The following is a 24,738-nucleotide window of genomic DNA, read 5'->3' as shown; positions in this document are numbered from 1 at the left end:
CGGATGAATGTAAAGAATGTTTGATAACGCTCAAACTTGTCAACACATGTTCAATTTACCGATCGCTACCTTTTTGCTCGAAAAAGGAGGAAACAACCAAAAGAAACACACAAATATGAAGTAAGCCAAGAAGATATGGATCAAAATGAAAGAAGACCTACCTTAAATACTTTAACATGCGAAAAACATAACGTTCTTTACTCTGCTAAGAAAGATAACAAGTATTCTAAAAGCAATACTTACTTATTTAAAAAATGTAATGTGTTTTTTGAAGACAAAACAGAATATAATATAATATTAGTTATGGATCATATAAAATAATACCACTTTATGTCTGTTAAAAATTTGAAGGGAGCTATGTATATGCTAACTCAGCAGGGATCACTTCTGGCTGGGTAATACCATCCAGTTGAACCTACCATTGTGCAAAACCCAATGTTTCAAAGCTTAGCAAACTTATGGATGACCAGGAGCGGCTCATCACAAATCGCAAATGTCAAGATTGAGTAATTCGATAGTCTAGTCTATTGCGGGAGATGACTGTTAGAGTTGGTGGGATTCGCTCCCTAACCTCAGAGGTTCTTGCTAGACCCAACATAAGGGTATGCCACCCCCTGCCTCTTTTGACTGGAAAGGTTACCTTCTTTCGAGGGGACATGTCTTGATTATTAGCGGCTCATTACTAATCGTGCCCTAAATTATTCCTCATGGATCTCGATAGGAGGCGGTTCCTACCCCTACCTTATCCATCCAGATTACCCTGTCACTCCCTGTCACTCCGGAAGCAGCGCAAAGGTCCTTACAGGACTAGCTGTAATTTATAAGTTTCTTTTCCTAAGAGAAAGAAATGTATATGCTATTTTATCTAAAAAATATTTATGTAGAAATTCAATATAAGTATACAATTTTTTATGAGGGCAAATATTCTTATTATTTTTATATTTTTCAGGTTGAATCACTGTCATGGGAGATAAACAAGAGGATGAGCTCTAAGGAGTACTCAATTGAACATCGTAAGAAAGTACGTAACATTTTTACAAATTAATTTTTGTTACTGAGATATTATTAACATTTATTACGTTTTAATATTCGTTTTTAGTTTGTCCAGAGCATTCAAGGCTGATATACATTACATGTATGTTAACTAGTACCAAGGTGAACCTCGCCTGACTCCCTTATACTACTAGTCCATGCTGGACATTCTAATGCATTTAGGCTGCGTTCACGGTTTCCTTCATTTTTCAAATTATCCTTCATTCTTCAAACAAGATGGCTATGTACTAAACATCCTGAAATGTAGATCTTCAAATCTTCAAAATAATCTGCCATTTTTTGCTATAAATTTTATGATAAAATAAAATACTAATTTAATGCTAAAAATAGATTTTGAGTAATAAAAATAATATTCTCTTAATATTGTAATATCTGTTAAATGTTTGGATCTACAGTTAAAATGTTTTACATTTTGGAAAAATATTAAACTGTTGTGCTCTTTTTTGACGATGGGTAACTTGACAGTACAATGGGATTTGTGGTGTTCGCGCTCTTTATATGTTACCAAAAATTAACACTACGTTTCGAGCACTGGAATCCATCATCTTCATCAGGTGTCAAAAATCCGTGTTTTAAATAACGTAAATCACGCACAACAATTACAATATATAAGAAATACGTATCGATGAGCACACTGAAGTCCTGGGTAACAACTGAAAAGTTATAAGTCAAAATATTCAAGCCCATTCGTACCCGAGATTACAAAGTGATTGGAGCAAGCACCTAACGTGTTTCTACACTGAATCGGTAAATTTAGTTGTCCTCCAAGTTCATCATCTCGTACTAATATATAATTTTAATTTTGGTACATGCTTAACTTTTAGCCTCAAGCTCTTTGACACTCGAACAAGAGGATAGATTCCAATCCTCGAAATGCATTATTCTAATTTTGCCACATATTATAACGATTAAAAATATTCGAACCACTATTACCCTTCCAAATTGTTATATTTTATATTTATATTATTTTTAATATATCAAAATAATAACTCATAACCAATTACGTAAGGGTTTACAAAAATACATAATTACGCCGTTAGTTATTAACATAGAACTCTCAAATTTTGGTATGTCGTTCTTCAAGAGACATACAACAAAGTGCGTTTAAGAATTCTTTTTACTGTGATTAGGTTTGGAATAATTATGAGTTAAAAAGAGAAAGCTTTAATTTTAATCAGAAAACCGTGTTCTTTTTTACAATAATTCCCAATAACACAAAATATTTTTCTTTTACTCGAATACAAGGACGAATACTATCCAATCAGTAAAAATTATTTCCGAGGTAATGTAGGTGTATACTTAATACTTAACTTTGGTGACGTTTTAAGTGAGATGTTGAGCGTGTGAGAGAGGTCGCCGGAACCTGGCTCCGTCAGGGTTCTTCTTTAGAAAAACAAACTATATATTTATTTCAATGTAGAATGTTTTTTAGTATTTGGATTTATTCACAAGCTACTTAATACTTATTAAGATAGAAGGACATTGGAAGACTAAAACCTTCATTTTATAAGTAATAATATTTCAGTACAGTAGGAGAAACATGAATAAGTGTAGAAAACTATTTGTGTTAGCTTAACTTACGCTTTACCTTAAAGCAACTAAATCGATCTGTTACATTTATTCCCGATTTTTTTGGGTTAAGCATATATTAAACCTTATTCACCTCAGTAGGTACGTGTTAAATATCCAAAAGCTTATTTATATTTAAGATTTACTGATGTCTTTAATACTAAAATATTAAAACGGATTAAATATACTTAACTATATGCAAGGTATAAGAAGCCTTTTTAAGGCAGGGTTTCATGTATTGTTTTAAGTCTAAATTTCAGTGAGCAGTGTAACCTAGACATGAACAGTTGTACACTTGAGACAGTGAAATTTGAACCATAGGGTTTTATAATGCATAATGGAAAATTATCAACCATTTTTTTTATTCCAGTAATATTAGGGATTTGTACGCAAAAGCGGAAGAGAATTTAAACTAAATAAGTATGATAATCTTTAAAGGTGCGATAGGAAGGCCTTAAAAGACTATAAATTGAGTACGAGCTACTATTTTGTATGAGACCACAAGTACCATGTTTAGTTGTGAGATAGCATAATGGTTAGAAAGAATAGTTAATTATGTGAATTATAAATTGTATTTAAACAGAAAAAGCCTTAAAATAAAGCATGGATGGATAACAAATAATATAAAATCTGTATCAATACATTAAATGACAACAAAAATCCATATTCCTGACAGTGCAGTACTAAAAGAATAACTTAAGTTTAAACAAGGTACGAGGAGCCCAAACCGGCTTCAGTGAGGTTGCTTGCTATAAATATCAAATCTATAGATCAATTCATTAGGCTACATGTGTTATTATGTCACATTTTAAAAGAGGAATATCATCTTGTTTATAAGTTTATTAGTCTGTAATGTTTTCTTTTACATTGTGGTAACCGATAAGAACCATTTAAAATGTTCACTAAATCTGCAGTGACATACACCATCATGTACCTCATCGTAAAGACTTGAAGCAATTTCAACTAGTTTAATTCATAACATCCACATCTCAATACGTTCTCTGGATATTGAGTGAACACAGCGACAAACGCGTAGACAGAAGTTACATTTTCAGCTCCTCGAGTGATGTAGGCATCGATAATGTTTAGCCAACTAGCAATATAGTTTAAGTACATTTGTAATTTCTTGTTCATATTTATATAATAGTTTTTATTCACTGCGCTCTTTGTTATTTTTGGTTTTTTTATACGGTAGTGTGAGTGGTAATTATGGAGCGGCTATTTATTGTACGTATAATTTAGGTCTTATCTGATATTTGATTATTTAATACTCATGTTTAGTTGAGACTTTTGATTTTGTATTTATATATTTTAAATACATAATTGTCATTATCTGGAATATTTTGTGTAAATTGTTTGTTCTTTTATATATATCGATATAAATATTAATAGTTTTTGTTTTATGAGTCTTATTAGTATTAATTTGCTAGAAACGTCAAAAGACATTTTTTTATATAAAATATTACTCTAAAATACTTATATGAGAAAACATTACATAACCGATATTATGGAAAATAGTTTGTAAAGTGACAATTAGTAATATACGAATATTCAAATATTGATTCCTGGAGAAATATTTAGAGATATTGTCTGATGCAATGGGAGTTAAAGAGTTATTCACAGGTAGAGATCCGCCACACAAGAGATTCTACTAGTGTTGAATAGTGTCGCTACCAGTGTTGTCTATTTGGTTTACACAGGGTCTTACTTTATTTTTGTATTATTAATATTCATATTTAGTAGATAGTGTTGGTTTTGTATTTATATATTTTAAATACATAATTGTCAATTATCCGTAATACTTTGTCTGAGTTGGTTATTTTTGTTTTATATATAGATATAAATATTAATAGTTTTAGTTTTATGAGTCTTATTAGTATTAATTTGCTAGCAACGTCAAGGGACATTTTTTTAAATAAAATATTACCCTTAAAACTACTTATATGAGAAAACATTACATAACCTATATATTATGGAAAATAGTCTGTAAAGCGACAATTAGTAATATACGCATATTCAATATTGATTCCTGGAGAAATATTTAGAGATATTCTCTGATGCAATGGGAGTTAAAGAGTTATTCACAGGTAGAGATCCGCCACACAAGAGATTCTACTAGTGTTGAATAGTGTCGCTACTAGTGTTGTCTATTTGGTTTACACAGGGTCTTACTTTATTTTTGTATTATTAATATTCATATTTAGTAGATAGTGTTGGTTTTGTATTTATATATTTTAAATACATAATTGTCAGTTATCTGAATTACTTTGTCTGAGTTGGTTGTTATTTTTGTTTTTATATAGATATAAATATTTATAATTCTAGTTTTATAAGTCTTATTAATATTGATTTGCTAGCAACGAGATACTTTTTGGTATAAAAATATAACCCTTAAAACTACTTATATGGAAAAACATAACATAACCTATATTATGGAAAATAGTCTGTAAAGCAATAATTACAAATATATTCAAATATTGATTCCTCGAGGAATATTTAGAGATTTTAGAGATATTCTCTGATGCAATGGGAGTTAAAGAGTTATTCACAGGTAGAGATCCGCCACACAAGAGATTCTTATGGTTACATTTTTTATACTGACGCTACTAGTGTTGTCTAATATTTGGCTTACACAGGGCAATATTAGCATTCATAAATATAGTATGGATGAATAATTATTGTGTTGAGTATAAATCTCAAGGTGTGTCCAAGAGATGTATTTATAGCAAACATTGAGTACTGGAACTAAAATATCAAATGTTCTCTTATTAAATACAAAATTTCCAGCTGGAAGTGTTTATGCTGGAACTGGCTCACACACCCACGGATCTCACAGCAGCTGACTTCTTCTCAGTTGACAACTCCTTCATCACTTCTGTAAGTTATATTTATTGTTAATGATTATTTCCAATTATAATGTTGTATTAGTTCAGAATTATGTATAATTTTCTTCCTACGCATTCGTGTTAATAAGAAGAATACTTCTTTCCTTCTTATTGTTCTCACATTTCGTACACACATTGGGTAGCTATAGTATTAGTATTATATATAATTATAGCATAGGAAGCACGCTATATCAAACTACAGTACACAATTATTTCAATATATTATTTTGAGATAACTTTAATTCTACTTCCCTCTCTATACTCTATAGATAAATAGCATTTTAGATTTAGAAGCTTAAAAATGTAGATTTTCCCTGTAACAGAGCCCTTTTGTTCCAGGAAATATTTAGAAATGATTGGTTGGTTCATATAAAAATAATATCATCTCGTAATTTTATAGGAGGATGTTCAACAGAGGATTATTTACTTTCATAGCATAAGAAATTAATACATTTTATTTTTTTATTATTACTTGAGTTAAAATAAAATAACGCACAAACATAAAACATCATTTTATTTTGCATCCAAGTCTGATTTGTGTTCATTGGTAAACAAATCCCGCACATTATATTATTTAACACTTTCCTAAAGACACTGTAATAATGACTACCTAATAATATTTTTCACTTCAAAATTAGGATATTTTTCTAAGTAATCCTATGATATTTAATATTCATTACTTAATAAGTGATACTGGCGACTTCGAATGCAATTTTACAATTTAAAGCCCCTATACTATTTAGTACTATGAACATTTTCAACTTCAGCAGACAAACATTAGGTAGATATGTTTTATTAATCATGGTATACCCTGATTCTTATATCAGGTTTTGCACGTGTAGGAACATTTCTTAATCATATAAATATTTGTATAATTATATCTTCGTCACAATAGGTGAAATACAATCGTTGATCGTTGCTTCGGTAAAAAAACCTACTTCGGTAAAAAAAAACCACCAGTTTGGAATATCTTACGTAAAAACTGGAGTCCCTCAGTTTATATTAAAATTTATATTCAATTTAAATCGAATAGATAGTAGTAAATTATTGCATATTTTAATACAATAAAAACATTTATATCATATAAAAAACTAATAAACACTAAAATTAAATATTTTAAATGTGGAACACCAAAAATGTTATCAATTTTATATGAACTTTATTTATATGAATTTTATTTTTTTTATTTTGTATATGAAGCTTTAAAGCTTCAAAAGGATTTAAAAAGACTGCATGTTTTTTACAACAATACACTGCACAACTTAACATTTCGTATGTATTAAATTATAATTTAAAAATATGTTTAAGGCAATGCTCAATTGGAAAAACCTTAAAAAATTTTATATTTATTCGTGATACTGACATTCTATAAACTAGGGCAAGTTTTTTTAATTTGACATCAATACTTATTTAACAATAATAATATAATAAAATAACTTTCTCATCTTTAGTCATATTATTTTACTATTTTTATTTATATACTTTTCATAAAAATATTTTGGGTTAATAAAATCAAGTAATGAAAATATAATTTTAAAGGAAAATATTTACGCTTTGACTGAAGATAAGTATCATACTACTGCAGTAGATTAACAAGTATTGTATGTTTGCAGGTTGCCAGCTTCATCATGACGGTGATGATGGTTTTCATTCAGTTCATGACTTAGCCGGGAACAGATCGACAAAGGTTAAAGGACGACTATCCGTGTTTTACTTACAATCACTTATGTTATCTCATGCTAAAAATTATAATACACAATCTATTACACGTTTTTAATACATGTTGTTATGAAATTCTGGTTTATTGTCAAAATCCACAAATAAACAAAAAAACTTTAACAGGTGTTTCGTTTATGTAGTGTCTATATTTATAAAGGATTTGTCCTAATATAAAAATGAATTAATTGTTCTACTTGGTTTAGTATTTGTGTATAAGTCAATAAGGTAACATTTGTTGTGTTGTATTCAAAAATGAGTGTATTGAAATTGTGTTTTGATTCACTATGTCATTGAATGTTATTTATTTTCTCCCCCAATTTTAGTGGTTGCATAGATCTTATTTGGTATTTCTTCTTTCTTGGTAACGTTATGTCTACCTTTCATATTATAAAAATACAGTATAAATTACAAAGAGAGTAATATTTTCTCTTGAATTGGAAGTTGCTATTTGCCTAACCCTGTAATTGGGGATATCGATTAAAATGTTTTTGAGAAAGCAATAAAATAATACTTAAACGGAGAATCGGTGTGACGAATTATTATACTACCATATTATTACATGTGGGCTACTACATTCATAAACAATTTGCAAATAATTCACAGTGCATTGGACAGACAACTCCTTATTTGGCATTGTTTTAATAAATATAATAACATTTAATTATTATTGACGGTAGAATCAATTTTAGGATGTAATTTCATTCCACGGCACTACAAAATACCCTTTTTGGAGACAGAAACATGGAACAAAATAAACTTTGACCTTTCTACCCAGAAATGCAGTAGTGTGAGGCATATGTAATGGGCGTCTTATAATGAGGCGCAAATAAATAAACATCTACTCCGGCTCAGGTAATATTAGTTTACATGTTTGATTCAACCTACCTTATAAGATATAATCAAAACTCTTTAACACATTTAGAAAGTCGATAATCTTCAAACGTTATTAGAACAAAATTACAACCATATACATCTGAGTGCTTGATTTAGTTACAATTAATCTGAACATATGTTTGTGAATTATCATTATAATGAGTTCAATTTAAACTTGCAATATAAATTTAAATATCCACAATCTTGTGTTTTATAAAATATTATAAAATACAAGTACCTAAAATTCGATGAAAATTAAAATTTTTATTTATCTTGGGAAATACCTTTTGCCCAAATCGAATCTTGAAGCTTTTCATTGTTTAATACTGTGTCCAAAATGTATTGTATCTGCACAATTTTGTTATCTCATTGTTCAATACCCTCTCTCGCTCACTATTTTCCTTTATTGTTTTTACCTACTCTTTACTCTTCATGTGCCTCGTTGTGCTAAAGTGTATGATCTCCCTCAAACGTGGACTATCCGTCAGTGTGGACCTCTGGAGCCCCCCTGGAACTCTCTCTGTCTCGTCTCTCTCTATCTCGTGCGCCTGGTCCAGGGACTCCTCATGTGGCGGTACTCGTGAAAGACAACTTCTCTTGGTGAGGCACTTCTTTGACACATTCCATCTCCTCTAATAGTCTCAGTAAATTGTCGGCAGCTGGAGACCCTGAAGAGACTGGACTACCGAACGCTTTAAAAGTAATTATTTTTAAAATAAATGATTGATTCATTTTATTTATTTTCTCATATGACATTGTTTGCGTCTCCACTTCTCTCACTCGAGATTACTCGGTACTCCGGGCCGGAGTAAAACTTTTACTTTAGTAAAACTGTGATAGAAACAATTTCCCTCTTTAGTTTTAGTACATTTTAGGAAACCGTGTGCTGTAGTATATTCCTAAATAAAAGGCAAACAAGTACAACCTAAAACTTAAATACGATAGTAGAGTCTTTTTACACTAGCAAAAAATTAGCAAAATTATAGCGGTTAGTTAGATGCTCACGGAGGGCGTTGTCCCTAACATTAACGATTACGATAGATATTACCCCAAGCAGCGAGGATCGTACTATCGTTTTTCTGCTTTTAAATGTTTAATATTGTCCATGTTACTAGTTTCTAGTTTTAGTTTTTATCTCGTCGTAAGTATAAACTAAAGGAATTATTTTGTAAAGTTTATTTTAATTTCGATTTATAAATCACCTTTGTTACTGCTCAGCCAACGAATTAAAGTAATAGAAATTAAAAACAAAATGTCTGAAACACTGAAAACTTTATCTGCTCATATTATAAATTAATGTAATATTTAATTAACATTACTAAAATTATCACAACATTTTATAACTAAAATTCAAATTATGGGGTAACAATTGCGCAACACGTAACATGTAATATATCTGTGCTTTGTCTATATTATGTATGTTCTTTTTGTAAAATAAATTCAGAAAATAGTACGTATGCCACAAATTAAAAATTTAGTAACATCACAATTTTTTTTTGCACAGTAAATATTGCATATTGAGTGAATATTTATAAAGGCAAAAGTATATAAGCTACCGCTCCCAAAGCTACACACACCCGTGTCCTGGTTTACCCTACTATATGAATATTTAACAGTTTCCAGATAATCACTATCTATTCTTAGATGTTGGTACAACGCGATCTTGTATGTTCCGTTGAATAAGTTAAGCAAAACTTCGGTTTAAAAAATATCGTACGCATAAACAAATAATATTTATTCTTGGTTTATATTAGGGTTTCAATTTTAAGCAACTAAATGTGTAAGGTGTTTTAAAAATTTATCTTATTAACCTTATTAAACGATTATTTTCAAACCATTATTTACCTTTGAATTTCAATTGAGGTATAATTTCAAATAAGCCATTAAAAGGGAAGATATACAGAATTATTTGTAGAATTATATATATATATATATATATATATATATATATATATATATATATAAAAAGTACAATTTCAATGTAAAATAAACTATTTCATATCATTTACACACTTTATACCATATAATGTAATATTACGTTTAAATGAGTCATAGCATAGAAAATGAGGAATAAAGTTTAGAAACGTTTCTGTATTTGTATTTCCAATCCACCATATTTGTAAAAAACAGCTGAACAGAGAATCAGGGGTCTGTGATATGCAAGAAGATATGTTTGTGAAGCTCTCGTTAAGAAACTCAATACCCTGTCTCGATCTACCTCCGTTCCCCCGATTTTCATTACCCAGCAACTCTTCCACCAATCGAACACGCTTGTTTGAAGATCTTTAAAAGTACATGTAAAGGTCTGCTTTTGTAAAGCTTTAATATTGAGGTTTGTAGCATCTTCATCAGGCTATTGATGATCAGGAAAGTAAATAACCTCGAAGATCAATAATAAATCTAACTACTTATTTAGGATCATTAAGTATCTGTATAACAAAGATAAGATAGACTTCAAATAATTTATGTGGAGTCTGGTCTATATCATTTATTTCGATCACTCGATCCATTTTCTAAATAATTATTGAATTGTATCGGTGATAACTAATCGACCATTAAAAAAAACAATCCTCCTACACAATGTCGGAGTGCACCACACTACGTGTAATGTAAAAGGCTTCAGTGAGGTACATGGAAAACTTCAACCCTACAGTTCATTTCAATATTGAGATATCCTGAGGACAAACACAAATGTTAGCATCGTCCTGGCAGACTTAAGATAAATTTTGTCAGCCTAGAGAAAGTGACAGACTTCCATAACGCCCAGCCAAATCCCATGGATGGACATGCACTGTCGTAGAATTAAATTTGGTTTATGTAGAAATTAGTGTTCATTCATAATTTAAAATTTAAAGAAGAAATGTTCCCGATGTATCTTACGTATAGGTACGCCATATGCGTTACGATGTTTCGTGTTCAAATGAAAAATAACAATTATTTTACTTCAACAAATTTGTTTTCTGTGACTTTCTGGTTGAAGTCACGGTTACCTAAAGGAAAGGCTCGCAAATATTCCCTAACGCTCAGCCAAACCTCATGCATTGACATGGGCCTTCTTTGAACTCGATATTAAATGAAGGTTCATGTAAATTTCCAAATCTATAAGTCAATTTACTCTCGACATATCCTACGAACACACAGACAGAGAGAATTTAATTTGTTTCAACTTGAAGAATGATGGTATTCACTAAAGCTCAGCTAATACATAAATGAATATTTGCTTAAACTTCCAATAACGAAACAATTTAACATCAGTAAAATTGCTTGTTAAAACCTATGCACTTTTACGATCCTATTACGTTTTCTCTAGTGAAAAAGCAGATATTAATTATCTCCCCGGACGAGCTGTATTATTCGATTACTTAGGATACAGATTAAATACCAAACAACTTTGATAATAACTATCGTGTCATTAAATAACAGTGGAACAACGCGTCATTAACATGGGCGTTACTACTTGTAAATGAATGCCCTCTTACATGTTACTGATACCAAATCAATTAGCACTTTAACAAAGCTATCTCTTACTATACAAATCCGGCACTCAGTCGACAGCACGGGTTACATCGTTTCTGTAGTGGAAAAATGCAAAGGATTTAATCTTATATAATATAGTTATTTTTATGTATTTAGATTTACATAACTAAAATAAAGATGTTAACTGACGATTTTTAAAAGAGTTTACGTTTGCTGTTATTTAAGCTGATGTGTGGTAGTATCGCTGTGTAACAATCCATCAATATTTAATTATACAGTTGGGGATGCGTGTTTTTATTTAGTAAAGGAATGTCAAGTGCTTATATCTCCGTGGGAAAATTCTAATAGAGTCATATCATGTATTTTAATCATAAATGTACTTCCAAGTGTAAGAATTTTTACTAAGAGTTGACGTTAATTCAAATCAAATAAGTGCTCAAGTAGAAATTACCTTTCATCTCAAAATGGAATTGATGTAACCTTTGCTGTTTTCAAAAACGTTATAGTATCCCAAATTTAGATTATGCCTTTCTAATTCTGTTACGAGTGATAGAGTTTAGGGACACTCGTATTAAGAGAAATGTTTTCCACGTTTCACAATATGCTAAAAGCTTAAGTTTCGATTATGTACAAAGAAGACTCTTCCTTGTGTGTGATTGATAAAAAGACGTGTGACGGGGATTACTTTTACGTGTTAATTGTTTAATTCTGTATTTACATCAAATGTAGAGTTGGTAATTCATCTTAATGCTTAGGCTTAAGAAACCGATCCATTATAAGTATCAGTTTCAAAAAGAGTATAAAATTGTAATCATGTGATAACAGTTGAGTTGCTTTGATTTAGAGTCATCCACACACCCCTTTCTGAAATTTCTCAATTTGAAACATGATCAAACCATGTTTAGGTACCCATTTTTGTCATTACGGACAGAGTTGAGTTCAGCCCTTCAAACATTGAGTAAAGTACATTTTAAGTATTTCTAATATTATTACTTTAAAATCGTTAAATATCGTTTGCCATCGGGTTCTTCTGTATAATTTGTGATACAATCATATTTGTTGTGTAGGTATAGACAGCTGATGTTCTATATTCAAAAAGGAAGATAAATGCAGATCCTTGAAGCAGAGTGTAGGATAAGGCAGCGTTAAATCTGCAGCAATGTCGACCGTAAAGGTGGCCCTAAAGCTGAGGCGCGTCTCAAGGGCTTAGGGTTGGCCAGTTTTACACCGACCGCTGTAGAATAGAGAAACTCTCTGCGGGTACTCTGTGATAAAGTGGCCTTGTTTTTGCGATAATCTCTTGCATTGTACACTGGTACTTCGTTTATATTTTTTGCTGTGTAAAATAGCTCCAATATAAAACTCTTCTGTTGTTTAGTATAGTAAATATTCAATTAGAAAAAGTTGAAATCTGCCGCGGTTTTTGTGACTTACTACATTTATTACGCTTAAAAGGTAGGCTTTAAATCATGAGAGTATAATAAAACTTTATAATCCTATCAGGATATATAAGACGTGATTAAATCATTTCAGTCTAAATTTAAACATTGTATTTTAATATACATCAGTGAATTAAGGATAAATAGAGTTTGTTTAGTGAATTTCGGAGATGTCTGACTTTTTCTACATTCAACATGAGTTCAAAAATATAATTATTTAGATTAATAGTATTGCCCAAAAAATTTTATTATTATTTATAGAAAGAATTGTACATAATTAATATAAAACAGTTTAAGTAAAAATATATATTGCATGTTCACCGAACAAATGGAAATGCAGGTTCGATCCCGAGTGGAGACAGTATTTTTTATCGGCAAATATTTTTTGACTGCATATAAGATAGGATAATTTTGTATTGTGTATATTAATTTCATGTATATTTTTAAAATAAAAAAATTCGACATTAATATCTCGCTTAAAATATAGCATGATATGTCTTTAAAACCGTTGTAAAAAATAAAATTAAAGTAGGAAGAGCTGAAAAGCGCTGAACTTTCAACAAAGCACACAGAGGCACAACACTGGTTCACTTCCGGTATTGATCCGGATACAGACAGCCATGACCGCAGCTACTTCCGGCCTTGTCGATTCCGCTATCAGGTGAACCCGGTTTACATTGAGGTTTAATGTAACGTTTGGCATGTACTTTGATTTCTGCTTTGTCACACACCAGCGGTGACTGAGGACTGTTTGTTCAGCTTGTGCTCGTGACTGAAACTAAATATCGTAATAGTTATGTTCAAAATAAAAAATTTAAAATGAAAAATATGATTACGTGCATGTTTGAAAATAAAAATAATTCATCACGAATTCGGATAAAAAAGAAACAATAATTATGATGTCACACGTTCTGGCCCAGAAAAATGTAGCTCTGTGCCTAAATATATGATTTATAATTATAATAGATTTACCTGAAAATGTAATTTATTTCTTTTAACACCTTAAATTGGTATTTCATAATTATTCGTGTTTTAAACGGATTGGCAAAATTAATTTTAAAGAAATTCTATTACAATTTTATCACTAGATTAGTTTTCTTACATAATTTTCCGCTTAGGATAAGGAGTCCTCTGGTTTAGGAAATATACACGATTCAGTATCGCGATGTGATATTAAATGAGAATCAGAAATAATGTAATATTATTATTTGTAAAATATATAAAAAAAACTTAACGATTGAGTATCTCATTGTGATGCAGATCTGAGAGTGAGAAACAATTTCATATAACTATTCCTATGTTATACGAAAAACTAAACAATTTAGTATCGTTTTGTAATACTGGACTGGGAATAAAAAACAATTCCATATTATTATTCCACCACAATGCAACAAGAGGATCCCAGCTTCCGCCCTTTGCTCTTAAAACCAACCACTGAAAGTCTTTCCGGAAGTGTGTGGATTCTTTTCTCCAGTAAATTACTTCCTCTTCTTTTCCGTTGATCTTTCCAAACAAATAGTTCCCTTCCCACAAACATAAAATTTTATTTTAAGGTTATTTAAGATCAAAATGCTTAACCCTTTGAATGCATTACTAAATAAATATATTACGGGTTTATCTTTATACAATGGAAATTTTAACATGTTACATGTATTATTTTAACTCGTACTGTTCCCCTTGTAAGCAGGATGTTATAGTACTTCAATTGTTATTATCAACATATATTTTGTAAAATAGAACAAACTAAAATCATAAAATCATAAGCATTTTAAGTCTAAATTTCTTATTTTAAAGGGTGTATAAGATTTTCTAAATTAAATTTTCTTTTGTTTCTATCCAAGACTGAATCAATTTAAATATATTGCCCTACTTTTGAAACTGTTATAAATATTTGTTTTTCTCTTGCTTATTATTTATTTTTATAGTGTGTTTCATGATTTATTTAAGTCAAAAGTTGTAAATTACTACTAAATATTGTACAAATATTTTTTTTGTAAAACAAGAGCTTACTGATTTACCATAATAAGACTAAATTTCGTATATTAATATAGGTTCCAGAATATTCCAAATTGAATTTTTAGGTTTTGGATTATGACACAGGACTTAATATAAGAAACAATGTCATATTATTCAACCATATTCTTCAAAAGGATCCTAGAATCCAATATTTCTTTTAAAACCAACGACTGTACGTCTTTTTGAAAGTTTGTGTTGTGGATAGTGTTCACCACAACATCATTTATTCCTATTTACCGTTTTCTCTCCGAGAAAACCCTCCCCTAAATACAACAAAACCATTAATAATATCATTAAATACTACCATTGAACTAATCAAGGTAATAAATTCAAATTGCATTGAATCTCTGCTATTTACAAAGAATTAGTTAAGATTTAGCAAGTTACTTATCCAAATTAAACAATAACTATAAAAGTTATAGTTTTCATTAGTTTATTTGTTACAGAGTTATATATAACTAAACGTATAAGTACTAGACATATTTCAACTAAACATCATACGTTCTCGATGTAATGTAGACATAAGGAACCTAAAATAATGCAAAATCAATTCCACTTTCTCATATTATAATGTAAACGTCAAAACATTCATAAAAGTTTTAACATTAATTGATTATGATGATAATTTTATGCTTTTATTCATTTTAATTTTTATCATATTAATAATATTTTTTCATACTATATTGATGTGAATTATTTCATCAAACGTATTTCTTGATTTCAGCAAATACTTTAAGTACGTGAAACTAATGCTAACTTTAAAATAACGATGTTTTTAGTTAAAAAGGTCGAATTCTATTTTTAAATGTTAAAATAATACATTTTATTATGTAAATAAATAAATATAAATAATAATTTTAAATAAAATTTGTAACATTTATTTAATTTAAACTAAATTTATTCACTACTATGTTTTTATCGTAAAAAATTGTTTTTCCGGTCATTTTGTTTCTACAGGCTGTATTATTTAAACAGATCTGCCATAGTTCTAAAATATTTAACAATAGTATATTTAACAGGTATGCAATAAATTACATCATTAGGGAATAACTCTTTAGTATAATGATTAAACCAAAATATACTGAATCATACAAACAGGCTTTCAATGTAATTGAATTGCTGGATTTGTACTTTCATTATACCCGTATATTGAAAACTATCTGTGGCTGAATTTCAGTTTCAATTTATTGAAGGGATAGGCAATATCCTATGCAAAATGGTACCTTGGGCATGTTTTATGACCATCGCACAACTAGGGTAACTCGTACCATCATAGGAAGCAGGAAATTGTAAAATAGTACTAAACAGTAGTCTGACCGAATCAATTTAAAATTTTGTATTTTAAAGCTTTTATTACAGTTTTTGAATATAAAAAACAAATTCTGATGAAAACCTAATTAAATATAGATTGTTTGTTGACTAAAATTATTGCACTTCAAATGTCTTTAACAATTTTAAATGTTACAGATTAAAGTGAAAATACATTTATATTATTTAAATAATTCCTTGATTTTTAACGGTAGTTTCATTTATTAAAAAAGATTTTTTTTATTCAGGATGGTTATTTTTTATCGGAGATATGAGAGGTCAGAGTGTCGTCATTCATTATAGAGTTTAACATTAAGGAAACACTTTCATAATAGCCGTCCACTTGAATATTCTTAACGTTATATCTGACAGGTGACATTTATGAATCTTTTCTTGTGTTTAAGATATTTATAAGCCTTTTAACCCGAGAGGGAATGTTTGCGAGTGTCACCATTCGTGCAAAGAGTCTAGAATCAAAATAACGCTTTGTTCAATTAATGCTTCTTTTGCGGATTCGATATATATTTTACTATTGGTCTCTGTCCGAAATGTTTCCAAGTCCAAATTTCCATTGTTAATCTTATAAGAGATTAAATTAGTTGATTACTACCAACATATGTGTCTCAGACAGTAATCCCCAATCAACTAGTCAGTTTAATACCAACTCGTCTCTTTGTAATGGTTTACACTCATTAATTTTAATATGATTTTCTATAAAACAATAAATGATAACTATCTTGCTTATTATTACAATAATGTAAATTTACATTTACAGCAACTATGGCAATCCTATTCTAATTATAAACCAAAATTTCATTTTTCTGTCTCTAAGATTGAATACAAAATTCCAAAAATTACTCAATATTCCAGTGTCCATAATACTAGTGTTCAATAATAGTATACATTGAGACGAGGTTGTTTGGAAACTACACAATTTAAATTGTATTTAGTACGAAATTGATTTTTAAGCTTGCAAACAAGTTTTTTGTTTTTATATTTAATTTTATACGTATGCATGACTTAAAACATATGTATGAACATGTAAGTTATAACAATTACTACTTACTTCAAAAAGGTTTTGAACTTTTGTTATTCTTTTGCAGATGTTTTAAATGTATTCTTTTATGTTTGAAATTTTATACTTTATTAGATAGAAATGCTCAACACTAAAGCCTGAAAATTGCCAACGTAAGGTTTGGTACCTATTTCGCTCAACCATTTCATTTCTAACAACAATGTGTTGTACTACTTCGGTTCACCTTTATCTATTTTAATATTCAAAAAGATATAATTATATCTACCGTTTTACATAAATGTTCATTCTATCACATTATAACTTTTTTGATTATATTTTCAATATTATTTTACTATTACAACAGGGTAGAATTACGCCACACCAAATGTAGAGTAGACACATACAAAGTGTCAAGTCTACGGCTCAGTGTTCGTTAGGCTTCATGTCTTACTAAGCCAAATCCCGTGGAATAGCTTGTACTGTCATCAAACTCGATATCCTTTATATAGAAATGAAGCTCATACAAAATCTCAAGTCTATATGTCACTTGTTCTCGAGATATCGTGGTCAGAGAAAAAGACATGAATAAAACTTCTTTAGCCCCTCGAATGACAGGCTTCGCTAGCGTTCGGCCAGAAAAATTTTGTTCAATAGAATTTGAACTAACACACATTGTTACGACTTTGGTAAAATTCGCTCATTTTTGTTACTTTGTCATTCTTTGGTGTTATGCATATATATATATGTTGAAGTGATTCCAAGAAATACTTTGCTTTGTTGCTACTGCACTTAATTTTATTTTTAGTTTTCTATTATAAGCAGTATTACATTTATTTGAGGTTCTCACTTCCAATAATGCCTTATTTACAATAAAAAGTGGTAAGCCAGTAAAAGTGGTGTCAATCTGACTTGACAGATCTTGTCAATAAAAGTAATATAAGCCACTACGGTCTATATTAGTTTAACATATTAAGGCAATCACAACTTTAGCATCATCTCCATATAAAAATTGCACCATTTATACTGTAAAAAGTTAGTTCAAAAATTGCATTGTAATTAATGTAGTGGTAATTTGGATTTTATGCTCTAATTCAATTTTTGTCATCGAGTAAAGGTTTTAATACTCTATCATGCAGCATAACCACCGCCAGATTATCACATCAAACTACAACTCATGATCACGTCCATTATTGGCACTATAAAATGCACGTAGTGAAAATAGAACAAAACAAGCTAATGGCATCAGTAATAACTTTCAAACCAAATATCATTAGCGCTATTGTCCGCTTCACTCTCCTATTTCAGTTATGTAAGTTAAAATTTTCCATTGCTCACGTCACGTAAATGTAATTATGTAAATCTAGTAATACACGGATTCAACTATTGATATGGGGAAGTAAAGAATTTAAAATTGCAACATACGACTAGAATGTGATAGTTTCCCCACTTATACAATGCATAGTTTACACATCAGTAGGTTTAAATGATGCTTAATTTAAATGCGTGCGAGTCTTGTAATAGTAATTATTTGAGTAGACTCACTCATTAAATTAATTGAATAATTTTATAACGCAAATTTCATTCATAAACGGAATTGAGTCTTTATGTTTTTGTAATGCTCTGTACTTGAGATGTTCTGAGTTTTCATAATCATATAATTGGAAAACACCAAAGCATTGCAAGAACAAAATTTTAAAACGAAAACGAATAACCTCAAACGACAAGAAAAAGGCTTGACATTCGCAAGATTTATGTAGTTAGGACTCCCACATTCATATGGAAGGTACATTTATTCTATTTTAGTTTTCTATTCTTAGTATTTTCTCAGAGGATTGAAGTTTGAATCAAAAACAAAGAGGGTCATTACCTTGATAGATCATCCCCTAGAAATTTCAGCAGTTGTTATAACTTACCCTAATTTCTCGATTTTAATATAGTTTTAAGTATAAAATGTTAGGATGGCTTCCAAGAATTTGGCTTGTGAACTCGAGTTTTCATCTCATATTTTATCAACCACGTTTGTTTAAGTCAGTGATAACATCGAATAAGAGGATATCCTAATTGTATGGATGCAAATGCCCATCCTATGGAAATTATGGCAAATATGTACTTACCAATAATTTGCGGTAAAAATTATGCATTTTGTCATTTCTAAGTTCGGCTGACGGCTTTAGGCTTAGAGTAAGTCCGAGCGTTGCTGCTTTAACTCCAATGTTTGAATTTTATTTTATTTTTATCCAGAGACAGGATCGCGCTCCTGATTTGAGTGAGACAACTGCCTCTCGTCGAGATTACTTACTAGGGGAATGCAAAATGTAACAAACAAGGTAGAATAAAAGTGCAAAGTTCTGCAAAACAGTTTGTCTAAGACAATACATAAACAAATATTACAAGACGACAATACAAAAAGACAAACTAACTAACTTATGAATTGAAATAAAAGCAGATATTGTCATTATTTTTAATAAATAGCCAAAAACGTTCAGGATTTCTTCTGATAGGTTTTAGAATCGTACGAAAGTAATACAAATCTAATTGCAAAAATGAAAACTTGGACACTTTAAAAAAATTTTAATACCATCACACATTAAAACAACAAAATCAGAGCTTATCAGAGTAGTAACGAATTTTCCACAAAATAAACTAATTGCATTTTATGTGAAATAACCAGATTTTTCCGCAGGGAATCAACCAATTGTACAGTATTGAGAGAGCTTAGTCCGGCTTTCATGTTTGAAAACATTTTTACACTTTCATTGCATTAAACAAAACAGCAAACTTTATGTAGTCATGCAGTGTAGGATATACAAAACTAAAATATTCTTTTTAAAATCATTTGCCACGCGTGTTTAGTTAATCCTAAATCACTTATAAATTACAATAAATTCCCTTATAAGTAAACTGAATGTTTTCTATGCACATTTCTTTCTGTGCTGTACAACTAATGTTCAAAAGCTTAAAAAGTGGCTGATTATAAATAACTCGAAATATTAGTAAGTTACGCCACGTATCGTGTAACAGGCTTTGCTGAGATTGAAGCAAGGTTTCAAGTCTAGAGACCATATCATTCTCCTGCGTATGTTCAACATTAAAGAGAAACACATTTTATTCCCCGGCAGACAAAAGAGAAATTGGGTCAGCCTACAAAGAAAAAGGTTTCAATGACACTCATCCATACTCCACGGTTGTGCAAGTACCATCATTTAACTCATTCTTGAATATGTAGAAATTATGTTTCATATAAAATTTCATGTCTTCAGATAAAATCATTAGTAAAATATATTTCCAAATACTCCATATACATTTTGGTTAGTTAACGTATGTTGCTGGGAAGGGTTCTGAAAGAACAGCTTTGAAGAAACAATGATGCCGACTTTACTAGTGATTCTGAAACCGTTTCAACTCATATTATTTTGACTCTGCAGTGGTTTAGGTAAACACTATTTATCCATCACCAGTGATCATTTCTTCAAAATTCAATATCACCCAAAAAACATTTGCTGATTTAGTGACCTCTTATAGTGTAAGAGATGTAATAGCGTATAAATATTATATAAACATAATATCCGATTTAACCTTAGAGTTTAATACTTTTTAAATTGGCTACTGTAAAACAGGTAAACATTATAAAGCTGTTACATAGCTTTTACGAGATTTTAGACAGTTTGTTTTAGGTTGATGCCATACACAATTTTAATAACACTGCGTTATATAAATTGTTATAAATAAATGTGTCTTACTGTGCTTATTTATATTATTAAAACTATAGGCTTTTTTATAAGATTCTTAAGGTAAATATTAGATTGTATTCACAGTTTGCCATTACAGGAGATGAGTTTTCATTTTTCAGTTTTTTTGTCTAAGTACTATTTCTAACTATTTGTAAACAAATATAATTTTGTTAAATTGTTTTGTTCCCTTTTCTGTTACAAGGGGTTGATAACTCGGTCATACCCCTCTTCTATAAAAAATCTAAATAAAAATTTCGGTAAAGTCTTGGATGTAAATATAGTTAGATTATATTTTAAAGTAGATACAGGTGGCATCTTTTTTAAACATCTACGCCAAAACATCATGCGATTGTATTTTACATGCCTTAGTGAACTTTCCGTAATAAGAGCAAACCAACACATTTATTGCATACTCACTATGATTAGATCGAATCCATTAGCAGTAGTTATCTAAAATATCGGTGCAACCTCCATTACTCTAAACAAACTTATCGTTAAAAGCCAGAACGAGATTTTATATTATAACTACATAATACAACAGTATGTACACTATTTTAATGAAACTTTATAATTTGCATTAATATAATTATTTGTGAGTATAATAGATTCATGAGTACATAATTTGAAAAAAATGTTGGTTCTAATTTTTATCTAAATACCGAATTACCCAATCTCTGAAAGTTTTTTCATGAACTAACTATTTCCTAAAATCATTTTGCTACCTAGGAAGTATGGCTTTCATTCACCGAATTTAAACTTGCCATTAAAATGTAAAGTGATGTTTTAAAACGGAAAATGACAATTTAGGTTTCAAAATTGCTGTTAAAAACAAAGTGATAAAAGATTATGGGAGATAACTGGTTGAGAGATACTTTTAAGTATAGGTTTTATAATATACAGTATAGGATGAGATTTATGTTGACAATAGATAATGAGCAATAGATACAATTTTATCTCAACTGAGCAGAGAAGTCCAGCGACAAATTGAAATCATCTAATACACTCAGGAAGTATTTAAAAATTTCCCAATGACAGCAAATTTTGCTATTAAGTGACATTTGAGACACAACAAACTATCAAATATCTATCAAGGAAAGTTCACTTCTGGCTGGCTTAAGATTTCCAGTTTAACCTACATTGGGTACATCAAAACCAATTTTACGCTTAATCTGGGCAACCTTACAGATGTCCAGGAGTGGCACATCACAAACCACAAATTTCGAGATATTGAGGTGCAAGGATAAATCGATGGGTCTAGTCTATTACAGGGAACGACTGTTAGATTTGGTGGGGCTTTCTAAGTGTTAAAAGCAGTTTATATCCTGGACATAAGGGTGCATTGACTACTACTTCCGCCAGCGTTGACTGAAGAGGCTGGTACAGAGCTAGCCTCCCCTCTTCCAAGGTCATATTACTGAGATATGGTTACAGCGATCCTTCCTAATGGATCTCAACAGGAGGCGTTCCTCAAACTTACACATGCTGAATATCCTGTCAATCCGGAAGCAAGCACAAAGGTCCTTTTAGGAAGTACAATGTAAGGATTCTCAGTTTCCTGTTCTAAGAGGACGAAAAACAAAACAAAAAGCCATCAAGTGCAGCAAATCCATGTAGCATTACAGAATCACACGATACTACTTGGTTATATATTTAAAAAGTTCCTAATTTAAAGGCCAAGAATATATTAAAATATAGCGAACAAGCTAATATGCACGATGTTATACACTGTATTGCATCGTAACAAAGCATCTAACTGTATTATGAAACAACATAAACGTTTTCTTGAATTTGTAAAGGATAATGAATTTTGGTACTAAAATCATAATGTCTATTACGCAAGAGTATTTAAGAATAATTCTGTTAGTCCTTACATAAAAAGTTACTGTTATATCTTCTCCATGTAAAGTGAAAACATAATCCTCGTAAAGAATCTGATGACTGTAATAAATCATAAACTTTACAAACAAGGTAACATTATTACACAGCGCACTCAGAGAGTTCCGCTATTACACTGTAGACGGTGTAAAGCTGACCAGTGATAAAGCTTTTGAGACTCGTCAGAGTTTTAGGACCAGTTTTACGATCTACTTTTCCGCTGAATTAACACATCCTTGGCCTCAACCCTAAAGGACTTAATTTCCTTCCTTTTTAGGTCTTAGCCTTTCGTCTTCAGAAACAAAAACTATCATTTTGTATTTAGGTTACGTTGCTAACGCAATGAATTGTTTAAATATTTCGCCCTCTGTGGGCCACCTTTTATCTGGTTTGATTAGTTTATTTTAATCTAGATTGGACATATGTGGTACGTCAGTTGAAGAAGTGATCAGATTTCAGATCTCGAATTGAGTGTGATTGAATTATTTACCACTAAAGGATGACAAATTTCTGGGAAAATATGATTTCCTTCAAAACTTTCCATTGTCAAAAAGAGAATTAAATTATAAACAGGTTTTTAAACCGATTCTGGTAATAATACATATACGCTTGTGTTGAATGCTTATGTTATGCATTATGTTGAATGCCCGGGCTCTATCGTGGTTAGGCGAAGCTTTAATCAACCAACAATATTATCAATTAGTAATCAATATGTCCTCTTTATCTTAGGTTGCCATGCTTTTTATAATTGTACGTGATTATTTTTAAAGTTATTTCTTTCTTGGTTATTTCTAAGGGTTCTCTTATTATTATATGATACTTTTATATGCTTTTTTGAATCATAAACTATTTCGTGATGTAATCTCTTCAATATAAATTTAAAATTGGAATTTAATTGTAATAAACACCAAATAAACATTTTATTATAAACCAGCAAAACAAGGTTACACTATAATGCATCGAATTAATTCGTGTCTTTAAAATTAATAATTGAATTATTAATTCAGTTATAAAAATAGCAGGATTCTTTTTTCAGTATTATTATGAATTTCAAATCTGATGTATAATATCCGGGATTGTTTCAGGAAATTCCGAAGATGAACAAAAATTTGCAAGAAGAAGACTCGTTTCACCCTTCACGTTATGCAGATGAAAAATCCATATTTTATAATATTATTGGTAGAAATGTCATGAAAAATTTAAGTAATTCATAAGAAAATAGCATGGAATGAAAATGTAATTTTTTAATGATGTAATTTACATCAAAAATGTTATGTAAGTACAAACTGTTTGTGAATTAAAGCCATTTTGCATTCTATAAACACACAATATAACTTTTCTTGAATTATGGAAGTTTTCTAAGATATAAAACGATCTTAAGCCACTTATTTTTTATTGATATTTTTATTATTTTTTATGGAGATCGAATAGGAGCATGTAGAAAGGGTTAACACATGAAACGATATTTTTACTCAGATTATGTTCCTCCATGCTCAGTCCTCTTAAAGCCAACCAGCGGACACATAAATAAAAGTCATATACTAGATAGACTTAAACTCAACACTTCAAGGGCCTGTATATTTAGCTAACACTGTTTAAAAATGTATTTACTTGTCTGTCGGTTGGTTTTAATTGGGTCAAGCCAGGATAACTAATTTAATTTTATATTTTTGGCTTATTTAAAGCCTCCCATCCTTATATCCACAAAGTATTTTTCTATTAAAAAACCCAGGTTTTGTGCTTATACAATACAATTGGCTCTCATCCCGTAGACGCTA

At 30.2% G+C, this 24,738-nt stretch overlaps 1 protein-coding gene across 1 annotated transcript; it reads left to right on the top strand.

Moving 5' to 3' along the window:
• Positions 1-848: 848 nt before the first annotated feature.
• LOC124366498 lies at positions 849-7,221 on the top strand. Its single transcript, XM_046823086.1, has 3 exons — positions 849-1,021; positions 5,410-5,499; positions 7,121-7,221. Exons 1-3 carry the CDS (start codon positions 854-856, stop codon positions 7,172-7,174), a joined length of 312 nt encoding a protein of 103 aa, XP_046679042.1. The 5' UTR covers positions 849-853; the 3' UTR covers positions 7,175-7,221.
• The last annotated feature ends 17,517 nt before the right edge of the window (positions 7,222-24,738 follow it).

Source organism: Homalodisca vitripennis, chromosome 7 (assembly GCF_021130785.1).
Source record: "Homalodisca vitripennis isolate AUS2020 chromosome 7, UT_GWSS_2.1, whole genome shotgun sequence".
NCBI classification, from domain to species: Eukaryota; Metazoa; Arthropoda; class Insecta; order Hemiptera; family Cicadellidae; genus Homalodisca; species Homalodisca vitripennis.
This window is presented reverse-complemented; position numbering and strand designations above follow the sequence as displayed.